At 40.5% G+C, this 23,567-nt stretch overlaps 2 protein-coding genes across 2 annotated transcripts in view; one reads left to right on the top strand and one right to left on the bottom strand.

Moving 5' to 3' along the window:
• LOC146966635 (histone H4) overlaps window positions 1-10,710 on the bottom strand; it is a 126,835-nt gene extending 116,125 nt beyond the window's left edge. The window contains exon 1 of the mRNA XM_085763714.1: window positions 10,703-10,710. The gene's annotated coding sequence lies outside the window, so the exon portion shown is untranslated. The remainder of the gene's footprint in view (window positions 1-10,702) is intronic.
• The window catches only part of vipr1b (vasoactive intestinal peptide receptor 1b), a 47,096-nt gene extending 24,209 nt beyond the window's left edge, over window positions 1-22,887 (top strand). Inside the window, exons 5-13 of the mRNA XM_085763708.1 lie at window positions 3,371-3,468; window positions 8,685-8,817; window positions 14,838-14,991; window positions 15,123-15,183; window positions 15,271-15,343; window positions 17,473-17,564; window positions 18,244-18,373; window positions 18,900-18,941; window positions 21,444-22,887. Coding sequence (XP_085619834.1) covers window positions 3,371-3,468; window positions 8,685-8,817; window positions 14,838-14,991; window positions 15,123-15,183; window positions 15,271-15,343; window positions 17,473-17,564; window positions 18,244-18,373; window positions 18,900-18,941; window positions 21,444-21,635 — 975 coding nt within the window. The 3' untranslated portion in view covers window positions 21,636-22,887. The remainder of the gene's footprint in view (window positions 1-3,370; window positions 3,469-8,684; window positions 8,818-14,837; window positions 14,992-15,122; window positions 15,184-15,270; window positions 15,344-17,472; window positions 17,565-18,243; window positions 18,374-18,899; window positions 18,942-21,443) is intronic.
• Window positions 22,888-23,567: the final 680 nt, after the last annotated feature.

The raw sequence follows: 23,567 nt of genomic DNA on the forward strand, positions 1-23,567 counted from the left end.
TGTCCCGCCGAGGTTGCGCTGAAAGCTCGCCACCTCCAACCAGGTCTAATCTCAGCGCAGCGCGAAGCGCAGCAGGTGCAGTGGAAGTTTGGCTGACTGACCTGCAGTGCACACACGTCACCAAGACCTCACAGGCAGATCTCCACAGTTCCAGACACATTTCAATGCAATAAATATCCACAATAACCACTATTTAATGCAACTAACGGAATCAACACGTGGATTTATATCTATATAGATTGTCCCGTCACATCTGACGTCAGATCAAAGCAGAGATCAAAGGCTGTGGCACGCGCAATGGAAACTCCACCTGAATTAACACAGCAGGGACGAACTGGCACTGAAAAGCAGCTGTGGATGTCCCAAAAGCAGGACTGAGGGTGGATGACTGCATGTCGCTGCCTGTTGAGATACCACTCTGCCCTTGTGATGATCGCTTTATTTATTTATTTATTTATTTACTTATTAATTCATTAGCGGAGAGCGACCGCATCACGCAGCCGTAATGAAAAACAAAACACAAATCAAGAGGGAGGGAGACAGGAGAGAGAGAGCGCGAGTCCTTTACGCTGATTTAATCCACATGGTCTGTGTTTATGTTGTGATTAGTGTACACCTGTCATCTTGCTTACATAGGGTTTGAATAAATGTGAGTTTCTTTATTAGTGTATTAGTTGTTTCTTAGATTGGGTAGGGGTTCTCAGTGTATCAGATCAAACCTGGTTAAGTAGCCTATATTAGTAAACTCATTATTGGTCACTCTGAGCTCGGACCTCCGGACCAAAACAGCTGTTTCCTCCTGGGAGAGGTTCGGCCTCTGGCGTCGCTGTTTCCTCCGTCCATGTCAAAGTATAAAATGACAAACTTGCAGCGCGCATCACCCGCCGCGCAGTTAAAGGTGAGGAGAGGAGCTCCTTTGATTGGTGAAGATCTGACTCGGCTGTGTCAAACCCACTCCACGCCTTTCTCTCCTCCTCCTGTCTCCCTCCCGCCCTGTCTCCTCCCTCTTCACCGTTTGCGCCGGTGGGAGGGACGAGGGGGAGGGGTTGCGCTAGTCTAAGTCTGACTGCGCGGCCCAGCAAACTTGCGAAATGGACCTGGGCCACACCCCGTTGGCGTGGCGAAGCTGCGCTGATGCTAGACTTCACCTGGTCGACGAAACTAGGGCCCATGTTCATATTAGGGATAAAAAGTAACACAACACAATGTGTTGGTGGAATCAAAGTCAGGCATCCTCAGGCGTACGAGCAAGGATTCAAATCAGAGGAAATTTATCATTTTGCACCTTCTAGGTTTTATGAAAGGAATGTTTTTTTTTAAAGAAATGTGTTTATTTGTTTTCTTCCCAAGGTCCAGATCACATGGTGCTCTTCTAGATGAGGTAGAGTTAGCTTGCAATTATCTTTAATTAGTTTGGCCTAAAGAGAGGACACATTGGAAACAGCTTGCCTGGCTTTGTCCATGCTCAAAAATATTAATACCACCAACTCAGGGGTTTAATAAATTAACATCATTTCTCATATTTGGACATAAAAAAATAAAAATTGCAATTTGCAGTCTACGTAAAACCATCTGAGTCCGCATAACTTAAATGATACATTTTATATAGCCTAATAGCCTAACTTACGGTGTACAGATTTAGCTACATTTCTTAACTACACAGCTTCCCTTTGCCTCAGTGCTAGGCTAAGCTAATCCTGCTCTTTCCATAACCGGCAGTAGCTGAATGATTTTTTTGCCACTTTGAGAAAGCAGAAGAAAACTGTAAACACAACTTATGACAAATATTCACCTTTTTATTTGAAATGGCTAACTGATTAGCAAACATTTGCTTATTTTCATCCTCGATCCAGTAGATACAGATAAACAGTATTCATTTGGGGTTGTATTATTCTATCCATGGACTGCAGCCACTCTGAAGGACATATCTGTCTCTCAAAACAGCTAAACGCTCTGCTATGTCCTTTAGCTAGTGGCTAACCTTGTTCGACAATAGACTGAAACTCTCTGCAGAGCTGTGGAGGACAGAGGTGCTGATCATTATGTGTGGCTTTGATACTGTGACTTGCTCCCTTTCACATTACACATAGTCCTCTAATGTAAGTTTTAACTATAGTGATCATAGCCACTTACACCTACTGACATGCAGAGTGCAGAATAATTGAACTCCTGGCAAGTGAACGGGTGAATTTCAGCAATGTTGAATAGTTCTTAAAATTGTTATTCAAAGAATCCACTACCTTAGAAGGAAAAAATAATGACTTCCCTGAAATTGAATGTACCAGTAGGCTAAGTCAACATCCATCTGTATCCACTGTAGCAGCCATAGCCTATGTTTCTGAAGCACAACACACTTGATTTTCATTGACAAGGCCGGGTCAGTTAGTAATTCCTGCCTCTGTTATCAGGCATTATGAGTCATTAGAGGTTATTCATGTTGCCTTCAGGGGCAGGAAGGGAATAAATACATCAAATGTTGGTCTTATTTTGTTTAGTTTATATGCAGAGAAAGCTAATCTTGTCTGTGTTGACAAAAGTGGAGCGGGGTGTAGAGTGGATGTGCAGTGCCGGGTGGTAAAAGCCTTGGTGGGCAATCTGCTCTCAAAGCCTCAGAGGAAGGAAGCTAAGAGGGACCTGGCCGCTGAAGTACTCTAAAAGGAATTTGATGTCAATCTTTCTGCATACTTAATAAGTCCATGTGCCACAGGATTCAGGGCTCTTCATCTCATTTTCATCAAGCACAAAACATACAGTGCCATGACAGTAACGCTGAGGCTACTCAGAAAGGATTTAAATGTTTCTGACAGCAACTGTTGGTTGCCAGATGGTGTCCAGCTATAACTTGCTGAAGATTACAATGATTTTCATTATATTATAACAAATAAGAAAAGGTTTTGTCCTCAACTCTGGTGTTTTGCCTTTTTACTTGTTATAATAATATAAACACACTCCACATCAATGTGTTGGGAATAGTTAGAAAATAACCTTTTCCCTTCTTTTCCAGTTCCTCTTGAATCATTGTTGGTGGCCTCTGAAAGTAAAACAACACATTCTGGGTATTTTTTATTATAGGCTGTAATACTCTCCTCTGGTTGAAATTGAATCCGGGTTCAGAGTTCAACAGGCTCGACACTGCGACTGATGTGATAGACAAAAGCAAATTACATTTAAGAGAATGAAACTTTTTTATTTTGAAATAATAACTGGACATTATCCCAGAGGCTTTGCAGAGACACTGATGCACTGGCGAATTCAATCGGTCTGATTAAATTTTACAGTGTGTAAACACAAAATAAGCTCTCAGCCATTTGTGTATCTGTTTTCATTTTTTTGTATTGATACAGTTTCTGTTTTTTGTTTTTTTTTACAGGGCAAGTTTTTCTGGCAAGTGAAGATTGGTTACACCATTGGCCACAGTGTTTCCCTAATCTCTCTTACCACCGCTATAGTGATCCTCTGCATCTTCAGGTAGGTAGAAATACAAAACTGCAAGTGGTCTGTTGGTTATTTCATCAGAGACCGTCACCGTATCTGATGTGGAGAAGCTTTGAAACAATCTTTTTCTTTGCTTTTACTGTTGACTCTGATTATAGTTCCTCACACTGCAGATAAATCTATTTCCTGTCCTTATGTGGCCACTTCTAAAAAAAAGGGTAAGAGGATAGACTGAAGAGGAAACAGAAGCACTGCTGCAGGACCATTGTCCTACTGCGCGATATGATATACGCAACATTTCACTGTCAAACATCAAACACTTATCACTGTGATTTGATAATCTCTGATAAATGCGGCCCCACACCCGAGCAGAACGAGACGGCTTATGTTTAAGTCTGAATGAGCAGAGGAAAGATACAAATACTTTCTGAATGAAATTAATTGTCACTCAAATTTGATGAACCATGGTCTTTTGATGACGCACGTCTGCCGTGGTTTGGAGATTATGTCTCAAGTATGGTTGGTTTACCAGACACTGATGAGTCAGGGCTTTACTGCAAGCTACAATGACTGAGATCACAGCTTTAGAGTGCCGCAATTTCACTGTAAAGGAATCAATAGTGACTCGCAAAATACTGTAGATGTGTGACAAAAATCTTTTTATGTGTAAAAGGAGATGGGAAGTCTACGTTTGTACACACATTTATCTTTGTGTACTGCGTTTAGTCACCCAACACTCATAAGTATTATGCTCTGCTTCAAAAAGCCACTATACATGAACCCAGAAGCTGTGAAATAATTTCTCTTGTTACATCAACCCTTCTGTCTGCACTCACTGCATCACTTTTAATTCATAGCCAAGGTAATGTGATGTAACAGATATGTTCCTTCTTCGATTTTATCATCGCATTTGCTTCTATACACTTGCTAATTTCTGTTCAGGGTCACTGCAGGGAGGAAAATATGTGTGTTATTCTTCTTGCTGGTGATACTGTATTAGATGGATGTAGCCTCTCTGACATCAGCCATAGGTTTTCTAAAGAGGGTTAGGGTAATCGGTCCCTCCTCTTTTCTTTTCCCTGGAGGACAACCAAGATAGGGATCTCCTGTTTCTCTAGTAGTCCATTATGTGTTCATTTGTTTTGTTGATATTGATCTATACGTAGGTGGTTGTTGTAGCACTATAAGTGACAAATCTCCCTGTAGGTCCTAAGTACTCCACTGTAATGGTCTTTTAAATGGGAGACAGCATATTTCTCCCGAGGAAATATTTGCTGTAACCAAACATGTCAATATGGGTTCTATTTTGGCACAAAAAAAAAAAAAAAAAGTATAGTAGACTGTAATTGCCCATGGCCCTAGTTTGCTGGCGCAGCGCAGGTGGCGCAAGGTAGCGCAGCCGGTCTAATGCAAGTTTCGACCAGCGCAGCCTAGCGCAAAGTCAGATTGGAAGATTGGCAGATCGCGCTGCGCTGAGATAGGCGTGGCCGCGCAGCAGGGGGAGGCGTCACAGATTCAGCTTGGTGCAGTGGAAGTTTTGTCCGAAAATGTCCCGCCGAGGTTGCGCTGAAAGCTCGCCACCTCCAACCAGGTCTATTCTCAGCGCAGAGCGGAGCGCAGCAGGTGCAGTGGAAGTTTGGCTGACTGATCTGCAGTGCACACACGTCACCAAGACCTCACAGGCAGATTTCCACAGTTCCAGACACATTTCAATGCAATAAATATCCACAATAACCACTATTTAATGCAACTAACGGAATCAACACGTGAATTTATATCTATATAGATTGTCCCGTCACATCTGACGTCAGATCAAAGCAGAGATCAAAGGCTGTGGCACGCGCAATGGAAACTCCACCTGAATTAACACAGCAGGGACGAACTGGCACTGAAAAGCAGCTGTGGATGTCCCAAAAGCAGGACTGAGGGTGGATGACTGCATGTCGCTGCCGTGTTGAGATACCACACGTTGTGATGATCCCCTTTATTTATTTATTTACTTATTAATTCATTAGCGGAGAGCGACCGCATCACGCAGCCGTAATGAAAAACAAAACACAAATCATCATCTCTCTTAGTCCACCACAACAGCCTCGGTATCAGATAGTCAGTATATAGCCTACTACAGTATACTCAGCATCTCTATCACAGAAAAAAAAGAGAAAAAAAGAGACGGACAGAGAGAGAGAGAGAGAGAGGGAGGGAGAGAGAGAGCGAGTCCTTTACGCTGATTTAATCCACATGGTCTGTGTTTATGTTGTGATTAGTGTACACCTGTCATCTTGCTTACATAGGGTTTGAATAAATGTGAGTTTCTTTATTAGTGTATTAGTTGTTTCTTAGATTGGGTAGGGGTTCTCAGTGTATCAGATCAAACCTGGTTAAGTATATTAGTAAACTCATTATTGGTCACTCTGAGCTCGGACCTCCGGACCAAAACAGCTGTTTCCTCCTGGGAGAGGTTCGGCCTCTGGCGTCGCTGTCTCCTCCGTCCATGTCCAAGTATAAAATGACAAACTTGCAGCGCGCATCACCCGCCGCGCAGTTAAAGGTGAGGAGAGGAGCTCCTTTGATTGGTGAAGATCTGACTCGGCTGTGTCAAACCCACTCCACGCCTTTCTCTCCTCCTCCTGTCTCCCTCCCGCCCTCTCTCCTCCCTCTTCACCGTTTGCGCCGGTGGGAGGGACGAGGGGAGGGGCTGCGCTGGTCTAAGTCTGACTGCGCGGCCCAGCAAACTTGCGAAATGGACCTGGGCCACACCCCGTTGGCGTGGCGAAGCTGCGCTGATGCTAGACTTCACCTGGTCGACGAAACTAGGGCCCTGAGTTGGTCGTTTAAGGCTACTTTTCACGTTTGGCACAGTCCCTGAGCATAGTGTGAAAGTGTGACCACCAGAGAGTTTTCTTTGCTTTCACGAATCAGTGCCACACAGCGGGCCCAGGTCAGGAGAATAAAGCACCAATTGAAAGTGTGAAATAAAGGCAACCAACAGATTTGAGCCTAAAGGAGAGTTATGACAGGCCAGTGGGAGGTGAGGGTTGTTGAAAGACAATAGGGAGGGGAGTCACACCTGTTCCTAAAAGACACCACAGATGTGTCTGTCAGATTTATCTATGGTCTTTTGAAATAAAAGCCTCAACAAATCAGTCTAACTGGTAAATCTTTTATCATGATTGTAACTCTTTAGTTTATACAGTATAGGGCATCTGTTACCTGTGAATTATGAATCATATTTAAGTGTAGCATTAATACAGGGCAGCAGGAACGAGTTCTAAAACGAGTCATTGATATCCTCACCGAGATTGAAGTTGACGTTGACTAAAAGTAAGATATCACTCACAGATGAGATGCAGTATGTTTCCACTATGTATTATTCATAACTTATTGAGCTGAATCAATGTACAGTGTGTGAACTGAGAATGAATTGTTGCATATCTATGTAAGGCTGTGCATATTTACATATCCATTTAATCTATAGTGATGAATATCTCCAGGGATGTTATATGTGGGCTGTTTAAATTTCTATGAGCTCAATATAGTGTGCAATTAGAGTTTTATGTTGTGTCTGATTAATCCCACAAGTACTGGGCTACATAATGATTAGACATGAAAATAAAACAATTCACTTGTCAATTACTGTAAAGCAGTAAAATATTGAATTACTAATGAACAACAATCAGACAAAATAAAAAGAATAAAATAAATAATGATAATTATAACAAATAAAATGACCTCAATACTGAAACTGATTTCAAAATATCTATATTTTCAGCTCCTCTTAAATCCTCCAGTGATTTGGAGCATAACAGCTGAAAGCAGCATCACCAGATGTTTTGTTCTGTTTGAAAAAAAAACAAGACAGGAGGATCTGAGGGTCGTTCCAAGTTCATAATATTAAAGTATCTGTGAGAGATGGTGGTGCAAGGCCGTGTTATGTCTCATAAACCAACAACGGATTTTTTAAAATCAAACCAAATCAACCAAAACTAACAGGTAAAAACATAAAGGCTTTAAAACAGGCGGACCGCGTGCTGTCAAATTGGTCTTTAGTCAGTGGTCATTCAAACGAATGTCGAATTAATTCTAGCTGATGTATTTTACTGTGTTTACTTTGAATGTAACAATGGTCTGCCATGTTAGTCATGAAAGGGTGCAGCATCGGTCTCTGTGTGCTGCTCAGGGAGAGAAATGGCCTCACTCTGGAGACGTTCTTCAGATGATTAAATGCTGTCATTCATTCTTTGTGCTTTCAGCGATGGAGCTTTAGAGGAAAATGTTTCTTTCTGTGCACCAAGGTGTTTCATCTCTCAACAGGAAATTATACTTGTGGTAAATGTATTGATTCTCGGCTAAAAGGAGAAATAATCTCTGTTGTGGGAAATTACAGTCTGTGCTGACCAGTAGCCTATTGTACCTGCACAACACTGGCATAATGATAGAGATTAGATCCCACATTTGCACTCAATGAACAAACAACAAACAGTTTGTGATGTTTCATCACTTTTCATTCTGAGTCCGAACCGCTTAGACTGTGATTCCATCCAGGCACAAAAATGCTCCAAATATCTGAAACTGACAATGGTCACATTTACACAGCAGCAGCAAACATTTAATCAAATAACTGTCACTATTTTCAATCAAATAGAAATTTGGGTAACAGCATCTAACTACTGGTGTATCGAACAGCTGTGACAGAATGTGAACGAGCTCTCCTGGCTGTGAGATAAGGTTAGATGAAACTTCGGTGGATCCAGAGGGAGACATTAAGGGATTGAGCTCATGTTACATTGCAGCTGAATATTTTCCCGCCTTGGGAACAAGATCCATCGACATAAACAAACGAGCTGAGCTAATGGGAGCCTCGACACAACTGTCTCTCTCTCCCTTTAATCGTTTAATCTTCTCAAGCATGATAATGTAATCAAGAAGTATTCACAAACTGATGCTTGAGGATTTCAAAATGTTTCTGATTAGCCATTTTGAAATCCACCTCTCTTATCTTTATTGGTGAGGTGTGTGAAGGACCATAAAAAACATTCATTATGCTCTAAAGCAGATCCAACCACACGGTGACAAAGGGAACTAAGAGGCTTAATTATGAGCTAATTCAGTCTGTGATTTGTGTCATTTTAAGCTATTAGCTCCATGGACATTTGGTAATAAGCATAAACGGCCCTCTTTATTGAATTCAAGTGTGTTTTGTCTCGTGGTTTGACTTCGCGTTCTTGTTTCCATACCATGTGTCCTAGGAAGCTCCACTGCACGAGGAACTACATCCACATGCATCTGTTTGTGTCGTTTATCCTGAAGGCCATCGCCGTCTTTGTCAAGGATGTGGTGCTCTACGAGGTCGGCGAGGTGGACAACTGCTCCTCGGGCTCTGTGAGTTACTTGTTTGCTGTGGGTGACTTGGGGATTTCCGACGTGGTGTCCTTGAACTTTGAAAGACGTCAAATTCTCTGAGAAGCTCAGCAGGTGAATGCTGAATGTTCATGGTTGTGCAGAAGTGCGGAGCCGCTGGGCTAATTACCCCCATTAAACCAGATAATGAGAGATGTCAGCTCAAATGGGGATAAAAAGACGTAATAGTTTAAAGAGACAAGGAGGGAATTGAAGTGCTTTTGTGAAGCAGTCACTTCAATTATCACAGAGACAAAATCAAGGTAAAGTCTAGTATTATCAGATGAATCATTTACAGTAATTTGAGCTTCAAACACCGGCACAAGACAATGTGACAACTTTCAGTATCCACTAGAAGAGCCAAAGACTGATGATAGAAAGTTTAGTCAGTAGTAGATGAGATTTACTGAATATTATACTTAAATTTCACTTTTCTCCTAAAGCCTTAAGACTTAAAGAAAAGTTTGAGATGTAGTTAATGTTTTAAATAAAGAACCTGCTCACGTTCAGTTCATCTCTGCGAGAGACAGCGAGTTAAATCCAGACCTGTTAGTTTAACTGCCAGTTAACGTTTCACTTTGCAGTTAAGTGGATTAAGGACCAGTCTCTTGAGTCTTTAGTCTGACAAAAGAGTCCTCCTTTCTATTATTGAATCAAGAACAGGTCTCAAATGAAAAATCAATTCTGAATCAAACGTTAAAGAATCACAATCAAAATTGCATTTTGAGGTCCCTGCATATTAATATCTTCACACAGGCTCCCAGTCTATTTTAGTTGTAATTTAAATGTTTTATGTTGTTTGTTTAAAAGGCTCTGAATGGTTTATCACCTCTGTTCTTTCTGGGCTGTCTCTTCTGCTACACTGCTACACTCTTCCACTGCCTTAGATAATCGACCTCAAGACTTATTTGCAATGGTATAAACTAAATTTTAATATTGTTATAACATAATACTAAACTTTCAGGTATCCACAGTTATTAAAGAAATATACTAAGATTTTATACCACAACAATGGTGTAATTAAAAGTTTTTTCATTTTTTTTCGAAGAGAAAAAAAAATCTAAGACAAGCTCAGAGCAATCTCATTTTTAGATGGGGATTGTAACACTTTAATGGTTATTGATGATGGAAGTACGCCATGAGTTATTGGCAGCAGAAACAAGAGACGTGTTTAATATTTTAATACGAGACCTTGTGGGATGCCAGAACTTCTAACAGGCATCCTTAAGTTGGATTTCACCTCTATGTCTCTCAAACAAAATGTTGATTTGTAGAAAACAGAGAAAAAAAATCTACTGATATAAAAAATGAATACTTAAATATGTTCATTTCATCATTCAAAGCTGCACTTATTTGAGGTTTACACGCCTTTTCTGCTTGGACTTACATCAGACAACAGTGTACGGATGTCTCCCGGTCTTCAGTTTTCTATAACACCACCATCAGCAGACATACCACTGAACCACAGATCAGTGGGCCCCCGAGGCCATGAACATGAAGGTTTATGATGTGGCCACAGAGACGAGAGGAGCCTCAGATTGTGTTTGTTAGCGAGCTTTCTGGCCATCTCAAGTGTGTTAATGTAACTATTGTGTTGACAGGAGCCAGCTGCTGAAAGAGACATTATAGAGACAGGTTTGGTGCAACACAGCTCATCAAAGCCCTGACATTATTTCCATTACAACTGCTGGATCCGATGTTGCGTGAGTGTGTATGTGTGAGTGTGCATGTGTGGGGGTTTTCTGCATGCTTGGTTCATTACCCCTCTTGTATGGCTGCATGTTTGCCTTTGTGACCTCTTAGATTAATTCATGATATAAACACTGTGGGGAAGCTTGAAACCAAAAAAATGTATTATTTAAGGTACCTGTTTGCTTGTCAGTGCATGTGTGTGTGTGTGTGTGTGTGTGTGTTTTTTTCTAGTGGCAAAATATCTCATCATCCATACACATGCTACAAATGGTCGGCATTTTAAAAATGAACAGTGAACAATTTGCACTGATTTGCACACATTAGATCAGCAGAAAGGTTCACACAGTCCATCTATCCATTTTCCTCCCCTCAACATACCAAGAGGGAATTCATTTATATAGGCTACCAAATTCCTGTCAGCTTCACTGCCAGCTGCTTTAATGAGCTGTCCGAAACTTTACCTCTGTGCTGGAGAAGTGGATCCAAACAAAACAAGACAAGGAAGGTACATTTCTTGGCTGTGTAAACCACTAACCCAGGTGTATCACATTCAACAAGCAAACTCACCATCGTTTGAGACGCAGAGCTGCGTGAAATTCTCTGTCAACATGCCTGAAGAACAAGTTTTCTCCACTTAGGGGAAAATGTTGCTTGCATCGTTAAGCAGGCCCTAATATGGTCAGTAGAAGAAGTAAAAGTAAAGTATAGTAAGAGTAAGAACATGAACCACTGGGCTCCCCATAATGCCAGTTAGATGCAGACAGCACTTCTCATCTGGGCAAACAGTGGAAATCTCTCCAGCCTCCTTCGCTGTGCTCACAGAGAGTGGTCTAGAGTTTTCTAGACTCTGCAAGGCTGATAAATCAATGTCTATGAAAAAAAATCCCATATCATACCATTAATTGTTATTTAAATGTCCTCATTACAGCATTATGTATGTATATTCATAGCATATCATGCTGATGTTATTTTTTCCCTTTAATAACATAAAATAAAAACCCAATTGAATCATTGAAAAGAGTGAGTATTTAAGACCTTTAGCAAGAAAAGTTATATAAACATACACTGTATGCACAATATTGTCATTAAAATAATTCAATTTGTGCTGAAATGTGTGGACACAAGACTTGTATTTTTTACATGACCTCTATTAATTAATTACTGGGTCATCAAAAAAGTAGTAATTAGGGCTGTCAAACGATTAATTTTTTTAATCGCGATTAATCGCATTTTTTCCATAGTTAACTCGCGATTAATCTCTATTAAAAATATTATATATGGCGCTTTGGACTTTCAACACTCCAAAGTGTTATAATCTCTAGACAAACAACTTTTAGACCAGACCTAGTAGGCCTACCTAATCATAACACATGATGCATGAAACTCACACAGAATTGAAACGAATTGCATCCAGTGGAAATTGCCCTTTACTTTGCTACGTCTCTGCCTGGCCATGTGCATTTGTTGACAACCGATGCCTCAAAAAAATCAATACATGGCCATGTGCATTTGTTTACAACAAAGCCATCAAAAAATCAATGGATGGAGCTGTGGATATATGTTAGACTGTGTATATTTGTGTAGCAACCAACTTGAAGGTGGCTTACCGCCACCTACTGGACTGGAGGTCCCACACTCCAGTCCTCCAGTCCAGCAGACAGAGGACAAAATGGGCCGCGATTAATTATAAAAAAAATTATATTAAAAAAATTAACGCGATTCAATTTTTTAATCGCGTTAATTTTTTTAATTAATCTCATCGCGATTAACGCGTTAACTCTGACAGCCCTAGTAGTAATACTGCCATGTAAAAGTACCTCTATACTGTAACAAGTTCAAGTTTGGCATGATATTAATGAATATACAGAAGAATTAAATGCAAAATATATTTTAAAAAACTGGATTATGTAGTAATATATAGTATATTATAACCACAGGTGTCAAATAAATGTAGCACAAATGAGTGAAAAGCACAATATTTCCCTTTGGAGGTGTGTAGAAGTGTGGAAATGATACAAAAAGTGTACCAGAGTAAATGAAGCCATATTCTCCGATGAGGTACAACCACAGCGCTACATGTCAACACTCAAACGGCACAACATGTACTGATCCCGGGGAAACTCTGATCAGTGCACTAAATGAGAAGCTGTGTGACGTCTGTGCTCATGTTTTCATGAAGAGCTCCACTCTTCTGCAGGCGCTCAGCGTTGCACTAGAGTTCATTTTTCATGTGACACGTTTCAAGTTGAGTAAAGAGGTTGCATCTTGTTTGTCCTGGTTTTGTGAGAGAGGAGGAGGAGGAGGAAGAAGAGGATGAGCTTAGTTTAAGAAAAAAGGCTTTAATCACATCTTTGTTATCTTTACATCTGTGCTCAACTCTTCACATTTCTCTATTCACAATGCGCAGCAGTACATCCCTAATCACACGCTGTCCTTTTCCCTGCCCTCCCATTTCATCCCATGTCTCGCATCTGGTAAATTAACCTTTTATACATGCCAGTTTTTAACAATAGCAGCTCCCAAAGCTACCCCCTACTCTACGTTAGATGAGAGCAAACTGAATTTTGAATGAATTCATCCTGATGGAAGGTTTGTGTTGTTGTGCGTTCAGCCAACCAGAATACAGCTGATCGTGTTATCCTGCATGGTTGTTTCAGCTTTCCTCACTTGTATTGTTCCTTGTTTAAATATCTGCTGGGACATTTTTACACTGTGGTGGCTTTGCTTCTAGTTTATATCTCTAGTGTGCTCTAATATCAAGCATTTTATTAGGAATAGCATCCTATTACAGGGTCGTGCCTCCCTCCATGTTGTTTTTCATGTTGCAAATTCTTCCGCTCAACCAGATCCCAAAGATGTTCAGCTTGATTCAAGTCTAGTGACTGGAGAGATCGCTGAAGTTCACTGAACTCAATTCCAGACTCACGAAACCAAGCTGGAAGTTGCATTAGAAGATGGTAAATTGTGGTGAATAATTGATATTGAGGGGCCCAAACCTTCGCTACACCATCACCAGCCTGGACTGTTGACACCAGGCAGGTTGGGTCCATGGATTTATGCTGTTGAAGCTGAATTAATCAGAGAGATCCATCAGACCAGGCCGTGTTTTCAGTCTTTCGCCTGTCCAGTTCTGTTGAGTTCTGCTAACCCTTCGCCCACCGCAGCCTCAGGTTTTTTGTCCGTGGCTGACAGGGGTGGATCCTGACATGGTCCTCTGCACGTGTTGTGAATTCTGAGATGCTTCTCTGCTCACCACTGTTTTGAAAGAGTGGTTATTTGAGTTACCATATCTTTCCCCGATGCTGCAGCCGGTCGGACCACTCTGCTCTGAATCTTTCTCATCCGCTCAGCCACTGAAGTGGAGAAGTTTTTTTTTCTGTTTTGTTTTGTTTTTAGCACTCTGCGTAAACCCTAGAGATTGTTGTGCATAGAAATCCCAGGAGATCAGCAGTTTTCAGAAATGCTCAAACCAGCCCGTCTGGTCATACCACGGTCAAAGTGGCTGATATCACATTTTATTTATTTATCCCCCACCCTGATGTTTGATGTGAACATTCACTGAATCTTCTTCTGACCCGTATCTGCTACTCACATTTTCTGCTGCCCATTGTTGTGCCACACGATTGGCTGATCCAAATAGTTTCTAATAAGTTGGTCATCCTGAGAAACCATGGAGCTGTTGTAACTTTAACTTTAAAACTTTAAAATATGAACTTTCAAAGTCTCTGTTACAATGATGAAGGCATCTCACATGTTCATGTCCAACTTCTGTGCTCCAAATACCAACATTACATTCATGAGTCCACTTCATTGAAATGCTACTGCAGAGAAAGCATTATGGGACATTTTAATATATTTTTTTTCAGTGTATGGTAGCATTTAGAGAAGATTTACATCAAGGCTCAGAGCTGTAATTATTCAGGGTAATCTGCAATCAGATGCACAAATGCTTGTCAGCCGACTTCATGTGCTGCTCTCAGTTTGCTGAGGGTAGCACATGTGAGACACTGTGGTTGACGGTACTCTTTGTCCCTCCCTGCTGTTTGACTTGACTGTGTGTATGTGTTGGTGTTGCAGTGCTTGGCTGAAACACAAAGCAAGAAATTAATTGCTTTATTTCAATGTTAGAAAACAGAAATCCAAAGGAATAATAAATCCAACTACCGGTATACATTTTTACCTTTTTCGCTGGAGGGAATAATTTGGTATTTCATTGAAATCTTGTCTCACTCAGCATGTGTCCAGTCCACCTGTGTATCTCAGAGGATAATTGTGTAATTTGTCCTCTTGTGTATTGTGTCCATTGCCAGGTTGGCTGCAAGGCAGTGATTGTGTTCTTCCAGTACTGTATTATGGCCAGTTTCTTCTGGCTGCTGGTAGAAGGCCTTTATCTCCACGCATTGTTGGCCGTCTCTTTCTTCTCCGAGAGAAAGTACTTCTGGGCTTACATTCTGATCGGCTGGGGTGAGCAGGTCCTCTTATTAAGCTTTTATACGCTTCTCCACACCAACTGTCCCCTGATGACGGACAGCAGGTTGTGGCCCATGTTGATGGAATGTGATAATAACCTTTATATCTCTTGTTAATGTACCCAGGGGGTCCAACAATTTTCATCACAGCTTGGAGCACTGCTAAAGCCTACTACAATGATGTGGGGTAAGAAAAACACCATAGGAATTTCTAACTTTTCATTGCTTTGATTTGCAACATCATGTACATGAATTCTGCTTTATGTCTCACCAGGTGCTGGGATATAATAGAGAGCACTGATGTGTTCTGGTGGATCATTAAAACTCCTATTTTAGCATCAATCCTGGTAAGGTTACAAGCCTGAAGCACCCTTTTATCACTCAACCTTAATTACATCAACATTTAGGCACACTGAGCTCCCAAGTCAGACTTTTCCAAAGTAAAACTAATTGCCAGTGAGAGAGAAAACATCTGTGTCAGTTACTATCAATCCAGCTCAGACTTAACTGTCAGTGTAATTTATGTGAATGCTTTTGAGCTGCAGATCTTTTTGGTAGTCCTACTGTATGCCAGTGCAAATGAGGGGTTAGTATGACCTTAAAGTTCTCGTTTCACTTTGGAAAGTCAGCAGAAGAATCTACATCAAGCTTGTTTTTTGACTGACAGGTCATCATCCACTTAATTTTGCAGCATCTTCATTGCTGTCTTTTGCTCCATTTTCAGTCTGAACACAGTGACAGCCTCCACATCTGTAGACAGCTGCGCACATAGAGGTTGAAGACAGGGATGTTCGTAGATGCACAAAGAACTGTCAGACTTTTAATGCACTTTGGGTGTTCAAAGACTAGTTTGATATTTTTGGAAATACCCTTATTTGCTTCTTCTTCTTTTTTTACCAAGTGTTACATCAGAAGATCAATATCGCTCTCATACCTGTGTGTTAAATATGGAGCTGTAGTCATAGGAGGCAATGAGCCTGACAGCAGAGGAAAGAGCTTAGCCACTATTTGCCAAGGAGAAGCATGTTACACATAACGCATTACATTATAATTAGTGAGGTTTAGAGGCTAATAATGATGTTAAACTTAATAAAGATCAAGAGAGCTGAACTACCCTCTGGCTCACACTCTTAATTCAGTGGATATTTAGAGAAAATGTAACTGTTAATTATCTTGCTGCAAGTTATAAGAAGGTTGAGACCATAAATATGAAGCTAAAAGCCAGAGCACTAAGGCAGCAGTAGCAAGTTAGCCTAGCTCTGTCAACGGCGGAAAAGCACCTCCAGGGATACACTGCACAAAGGCAAATAATTACCTCCACAAAACTACATTTTATCAGTTCTACACTTTTCTGTACGATTTTGTTTGCTAATGAACAAGATATGGTGTTTATTAGTGAGCTTCAGACGTGCTGCCGGGTAGATTTTGTTACCTTTGAAGAGAATCTGGCTGCCTTCCCCTTATTTTGTGAAGATATAACCTAACAGGTTCCTGGCTTCATATTTAGCATACACACTTATCTTAAAATAACATATCTTCAGAGAGAATAAAAATCAGTTATCTGCATTGGTTGAGTGCGTGTGTGTGTGTATGTGTGTAAACAAGTGAAAGCAAGCAAATCTGTAGATGTGTGTGCAGAGTGATAAAAGAGGACACTTTCAGAGAGGTGTGAAGAGGAGGGTAGAGACGAGTTCAACAAGCATGACTGGAGAAGCTACAGAGGAGCATGTTAAGTAGTGACAAGAAACATGATTATAATTCAGGAACTGCATCAGTATTTTTGCTTTATTAATGCCGTATTTTTACATGATGTATACATAGAGCCAGACAGGCTGTCCTTTCTTGCTTCATAATTACTCCACAGACATGATACAGTAGTGGCATTATTGATATTTTATGTTTGCACCACCACATAAAAAAACTATATGGTATACATACAATACAAATACAAATTCTCATCTGTCACCGATGTCTGCTGAGGTCCTGCTTTGTCTGTTGCGGTTTCCTTGCAGCAGTTGTTGACGAAGCAGGTTCAGTTATGTTATTTCACATTAGGATCAGCATCAGCGGCCGGGTTGTCAGATCACTCTGTCTCTTTCTCTCTGCAGCTGCTGACTGATGTTTGTGAGTGCATGGTGATGTGAGTGATGTGTTGCCGGTTCAGAGGTCCCACCCAAATTAACAATTTAGAAATGCTCATTTTCCCACAGGGCAACACCACAATCCAATCAGAGCAAGATGAAACTCAGCATCTGGCTCCTGTGAGCTGAGCTACAGTATGAGCTCCTCAAATCCATTTGATAAAACAATGAAAACAGGTCGAGAAGAAGCAGCGACTTTCTTTAGAGCAAGTCTTCTGTTTCCATCTGGGAATATCATATAGAAAGAATATAATAATTTTGAGAAATATTTCACTAACCTGTAAAATATCCCTGCAGTAGCCTATATCATCCTCACAGTTAAATTTCCTTTACAGATGAACTTCATTCTTTTTATCTGCATCATTCGAATACTTCGCCAAAAGATCAACTGCCCTGATATCGGAAGAAATGAGTCCAACCAGTACTCGTGAGTGTGATTTCTTGTCTTTCTCATGCTGTAAAATAAAATATTCACCACCTGAAATAAGATGAAATATCATTGATCAATCTAAGGACATTTGGGAATCCTCTGCACTACTTTAACAGTTTTCTGTATTGGGATGAATTCAGCCCACAATCTGTAAAAGGGAACTGCATTCTTAGAGTAAACGAAGATTATCTTGAATAAGTAAAGAAAGCTGAAATTAAAAAATATATATTTGTCCTGTAGGTACAACTGGTGCTATATATATAATTTTTTTTCTGCGATTCCCTTTAACTCTTTTATATGCTCAGAGCAATAAAGGATGACCAATCCTTTTGGACTTCAGAAAAGAAAAACTAAGCATGTGATGCTGCGAACACTGTGCTCTCCCCCTGGCAGCTGCTTTATGCAGAGATACAGTACAGCGCTCTGTGCGTTTAAGTGATTTTTTCCTGTGTTGGAGAGCCAGCTGCAACGCATGAGCTATTTTCCCACTGACATTTTTAATGATGCATTTTTCCATCTCTCGTCCATCCAACTCCTCTGAGTTGAAATGTAAAATGAAAAGTACTCTGGAGTTGCATTTCATTATTGTGATATGTAGAGACAGATTGAAAATTGGCTGCACTCAAGGGAGAAATGTGAATCTGTTTTTTTTTTTTTTTTCCCTTTGTCATTTCAGGAGACTGGCAAAGTCAACACTGCTTTTGATTCCACTATTTGGGATAAATTTTATTGTGTTTGCATTCATCCCAGAGCAGGTGAAGACTGAGCTGCGGCTAGTTTTTGACTTGATTCTGGGGTCATTTCAGGTATGATATCAACTTTTTAGAACAAATAATTACAAAAACAAAAAGCTACATTTTACATTTTGCAAATTTCATTTTTAACTTGTTTATTACGATTCGAATTAGATGCCTATCATGATTTCAAAGTTATTTAAATTTAAACTTATTTTACTATCGACACCCTGGCAGTAAACTGTGGCATCTCTCCAGGATTTTACTGGATGGTGCAGTGGCGGTGTTACCTTTTTAAGCCCCTGGTGTTATTTCAGTTCATCACATAAGGATGAGGAATGACAGCTGCGTTACTGTACAGGCCGCCTGGAAACCAGGGAAACTATTCCAGTACATTCCCGCTATTATTCTTCTCATCCCTGCTCCTCATTATTGTTATAAACTAGAAATCCTATGGTGTGTTTTGTCTCATGAATGTGACAGGTTGCATCTTGATTCAGCAAATTCCTGACAAGACACGATGAACAGACTTCACTTGAAATTTCTCCGTAACACAAACAATAACAAGTCTCTTATTTACGTTTTTCTCTCCCTGTAGGGCTTTGTGGTTGCAGTCCTCTACTGCTTCCTCAACGGAGAGGTACGTATGCCCCTCACAGTAATGTAAACAGTTTACACACACACTGTTATGTCTCAAGATTCCCATGCAGAGATATCCCACAGTGCTGCCGCGGTAATTCCCAGAAAAGTTAGTTTCTCTGCAGCTCCCCTGGTGCAGCATTACACACACACACACACAGTCCCGGAAGGTGGACAGAGCTGTGTGTATGCATCACCACCGCTGGTCTTTCCAGCCTTGGATCTCCTTGTGGTATATTTTCTATGCTCTGCATGTGAGGGCTGTAAAAAGCACATCCTTTATGGCAGGGAGCTATTCAGTGATGTCTGCAGAGGCTCTCTGTGGACAGATTAGTTATGTTCCCAGTGCTTGGCCAGATTGAATCACAGTGATGGGCTGGATGGCAAGCCTTGACACTACACTGCCTGAATTTTAATCAGGTGCAATTTTCAGGTGTCTCAAGAGTGATGTACAGTCCACAACAAAACACATGACATATATTATCAACAAAAGACTGAGATTACAACAAAAATGAAAATTAAACCAAACCAAACATAAACATATTGTGCAGGAAAGAAAACTCATGACATTTACCTAAATAACATAAAAGAGGGTTTTTGACAACAATAACGAACCTCCTGTTGAGCATCTGTCCCGTTCACCTCACGTCCCTCTGTGCCCACCTCGACTCTGCTGCTGCCCCCCAACAGGCGTGAAGGACATTAGATAACATTTGCAATGTTAATGAGGCATGAAGATCATGCAAAGAAATCACAAGTTTATATGAGAGGTTAGTTCTCGTTTCAGTTTATTCAACTGGGCTTTTAGGAAGGTGTAGGCAAAGAAAGATTTTGGTGAATTGTGGGGAAAGTGGAATTCAGTTTTTGGAGGTTGATACCACCAGGCAGGAACTAAAATATCCGGATATAGCCTATTGTTATATGACTGTTCAATAAAAAAGAAAAAGAAAAAAAACGTTGCCAGTGTACTGTAGCAGGTAATTGCCCATGCACTCCCACATATGCTGTATCTCCATTGTCCACACAGGCTGAGATTCACTCAACATTATCACAGTCCAGAGATGTACAATGAGTGTAATTTGTCACAGACCAGTAGCTTTGCTTTCTATCATAAACATGGGGAATTGAATCTCCTCCAAATAAAGACAGAAAATCCTATCATTGGCCCCGTTCAAATTTGGTAATTACATCCATCTTGGGTGATCCAATCTCGAGTGGAGGTGTGAATGCACCCGAGACACATTAACGACATAGTTGAGGTCCAATTACTCGGTCCACATTTAGAGGTGGATACTTCCTAGAAAAAAAACTTTTTTTCAGAGAGTTTTCAGAGTAGCCCAAAAGTTTGGGTCAATGTCTTTCCCACTAATTATACTAAGGAGATGAGTAACAGTTCTATTTTTAAATTTGTCTCCTCAAACTTTGTGCATGTGCAGTCGGTGAGGTACACTTCTAATCTATGACGTACTTTGAATGAGACTTGAATGGAAAAAAGATCTTTCGCAAAGCTTTTCAAATCAGTGCTTTGCAACAAATTTGAAAATCGGCTTAGTGTAGACATACATCCAATATAATAATGATGTTGCTCTGTACAGTAAAACCTGCCAGATTCAGAACAAAAAAAAAACTCCTTCGTCACTCCTCGGTGCCTTATCACCTTGCTGAGGCAATGCTAATGCTCTCTCTACTTTCATGCTGCAGAAGGTTCCTTTACGTTTTAGTTCACTCCGACTTACCTGAACGAAACGTAATCTTTATGTGGGAGCTTATTTTTCATATTGCTTCACTTAGTTGGAAATCTTTTATTTTTGGGGATTTTTGTGGAAGCTTTTAATGTTTCTTCTCTGTCCTTTATCTCTCTTCAGTTGTGGTTTCTGTTGCAACACCAGTTTTTCTATGGAGTTGTATAGAACGCATTACATCTCGTTTCACTAGACAGGTGTTTTTTGTTTGTTTTTTCATAGAAAGACGTACAGTACATGTTCAGATGTGGTCTGAACAACAAAGCTCACATTTGTAGAGGCAGGGGCAGAGTCAGAGGGTGATTGGCAGGTGGCTTGTAGAGTGAGTACAGGCTGAGAGCCCTTGGATCAAAGCGTCCATAAGAAGTGTCTGTTAACATTTCTGGTTGGAAAGTCAATTAAACAACTAGAAAAACACAACAAACAGACGTAACAGAACTACAAAGAGGCACACGGGAGCTACAAAGAACGTCAAAACGACTAGAGACAGATGTAGAGAAAGGCGCTAAATGACTAAAAGTAGAAGCGACACAACTACAAAGAGACACTTTTTCACACTGTCTCTCTCTCTGTCTTTTTAAATGTGTCACAATTATTCATTTTACAGATACGCCCCCTCCCCTTCTTAAAAATGGTTGTGTAGTCTCCCTGCTTCATTGGTTACTCACTTATACAACAGGCACAAGGCTGCATTGTGAATCCCAGCAGGCTGTATAATGAAGTGTTACCCAGACAACTTATTGTTTGAATATACGTCACAGGTCCAAGGAGAGATCAAGAGGAAGTGGCGGAGGTGGCACCTGCAAAGATACATGAGCTCAGACACCAAATACCAACACCCGTCTATCGGCAGCAGCAACAACTTCAGCACCCAGATCACCATGCTGACACGATGCAGCCCAAAAACCCGCCGAGGTTCATCTACCTGTCATGACGACTTATCTAGCATTTGACTCATACAAACAGTGATACATACTATATACTGTACATGCTGTTCAAAATACTCATGTGCCAAACATCAAGCAAATACAGCAAATGTAAGCTCTGGAATAAATAAAAAAAATAGATAAAAATACACTCCCTCATAGTAAGCAACATCCACTCGTGAGGATGGGAGTGTACCTGTGACCATTAAAGGACAGTGATGAAAAAAAGCAACAAAAATGACAAATAATACAAATGCATTGCTTTGCAACCAGATCTTCTGCACATTTGAATGAGGATCATTGATTTTTTTTTCCCCTTCATTTCATGACTGCGCATGTACAGGTGGATTTATGAATCATCTTGTTATGGCTCATTTGGTCAATTGATATTAAGTTCCCTGTGTGCTCAGACATTAGACAAAGCAAATGTCACATATTAATGAGGTTAGGTGAGGGATCCAAATGCAAACTGCACCGGCAGACACATAATCTGATGTAATTATGTGCTGATTAAAAATCACTTAGTGGATTCCTGCAGCCTCAAATGATCAAGGCTGGTGCAAAGACACAACCATTAGAGGAAATGGAGCTGATGGTTTTTAACAAAAAGGTCCTGTTATTTATATTCTAAGTGTGTGCAGTGAAATGCAGGCAAATAAAAGAGAGTACAGGAAATGCATTATGGATGTGTTTGAGTAGCTACTTGCTGTGGCAGAATATATGTTTAAAAGCATTTTTTAGGTGACCAAAAAGAACAAAACAGTGTGCAACATTGTGTTTTCCTCACTTTGAAGGAGGACAGGAAAAGAAAGACTGGCTGATAACCAGCAGGACACTTTATTTCCATACATGCCAAATGGTTGAGGCTTCAGACCAGGTGACCAGTGTGATGCTGAGCCACAATGATGGGTTTGGAGTATAAATGCCCTTCTCTGCACTATCACTCTCATGAGAGACTGATTGCCCTTTGCCTTCCATTTTATCAGTACAGCCTTCCCTCTTGTTGTGTGTGACTCTGAGCCTGTGGTGAGGTTCATGTGTTTTATCATTTGAGGCACTCTGGCAGTTTTGTGCTGATTGCTGACAAGTGCCTGTTTCAGTATTTCAAAGTGACACTTTCAATCTCATCTTCATTGGCTGTGAGGCTGCAAAGCAGCTGTGGAGAGGAAATGCCTTTAAGCAATTCAGTCCTTGAATGTTTACATTTACTTGTGCAGAGTCATTTACCATTGTACAGTAAGTATACAGTGTAAAGTATAATAAATTACTATGGACTGTTTGTGCCATACTGATTGCATTGTAGCTACAATATCAGTAATATGTCTCTGTAATTGTTTTCGTTGGTGTTATTGCAACATGTGACATTGAATGCTTCACCAGGAACATAAAACCCTCTCGTATAATCTTGTTTACGTACCAGTCTGTGTTTTATTGTCACGCATAAAAGCAAAAGAGACAACCCTGCATAACACTTTTAAATAGGGCTCAAATTCATGACACAGAGTTAGCAAATGCAGTTTGACAGGAACCTTTATTGGTGATGCTTTCATATTCTGATGTGAGCTTCAACTCCTACACCCTTTGATTCTGAAAATTGTGAAAAATATTTCCTGAATCCTCCATTGACATATTGACATGTCAGGTTCAAACTCAGCAGTTGAATGAAGTTAAACCTGACAACAAGTATGTAAAGCAAAGCAAGGTGACAGGGATTACCGGCCAGGGTCGTGACAGTGCTGTCACTGTTCTTTTCATCTTACAAGGTTAGAGACCAGTCACTTAAATGCTTATGTAAGAGGGAGCGTTCAGTTCAGTTCAGTGTTGCCTGTAAAAACTGTCATCTGAACCCACTGACGACTTCACTGGTCAAAACACTAAAGGTGTGTTCAATGCAAAGTGATTTTTCACACTCTGTCATTCATGCTAATGTTACTATTTTCTTGATCTATTGTTACGCCA

This window comes from Trachurus japonicus, chromosome 20, assembly GCF_045865225.1.
Source record: "Trachurus japonicus isolate A0001 chromosome 20, Traja_1.0".
In the NCBI taxonomy this organism is placed as follows: domain Eukaryota; kingdom Metazoa; phylum Chordata; class Actinopteri; order Carangiformes; family Carangidae; genus Trachurus; species Trachurus japonicus.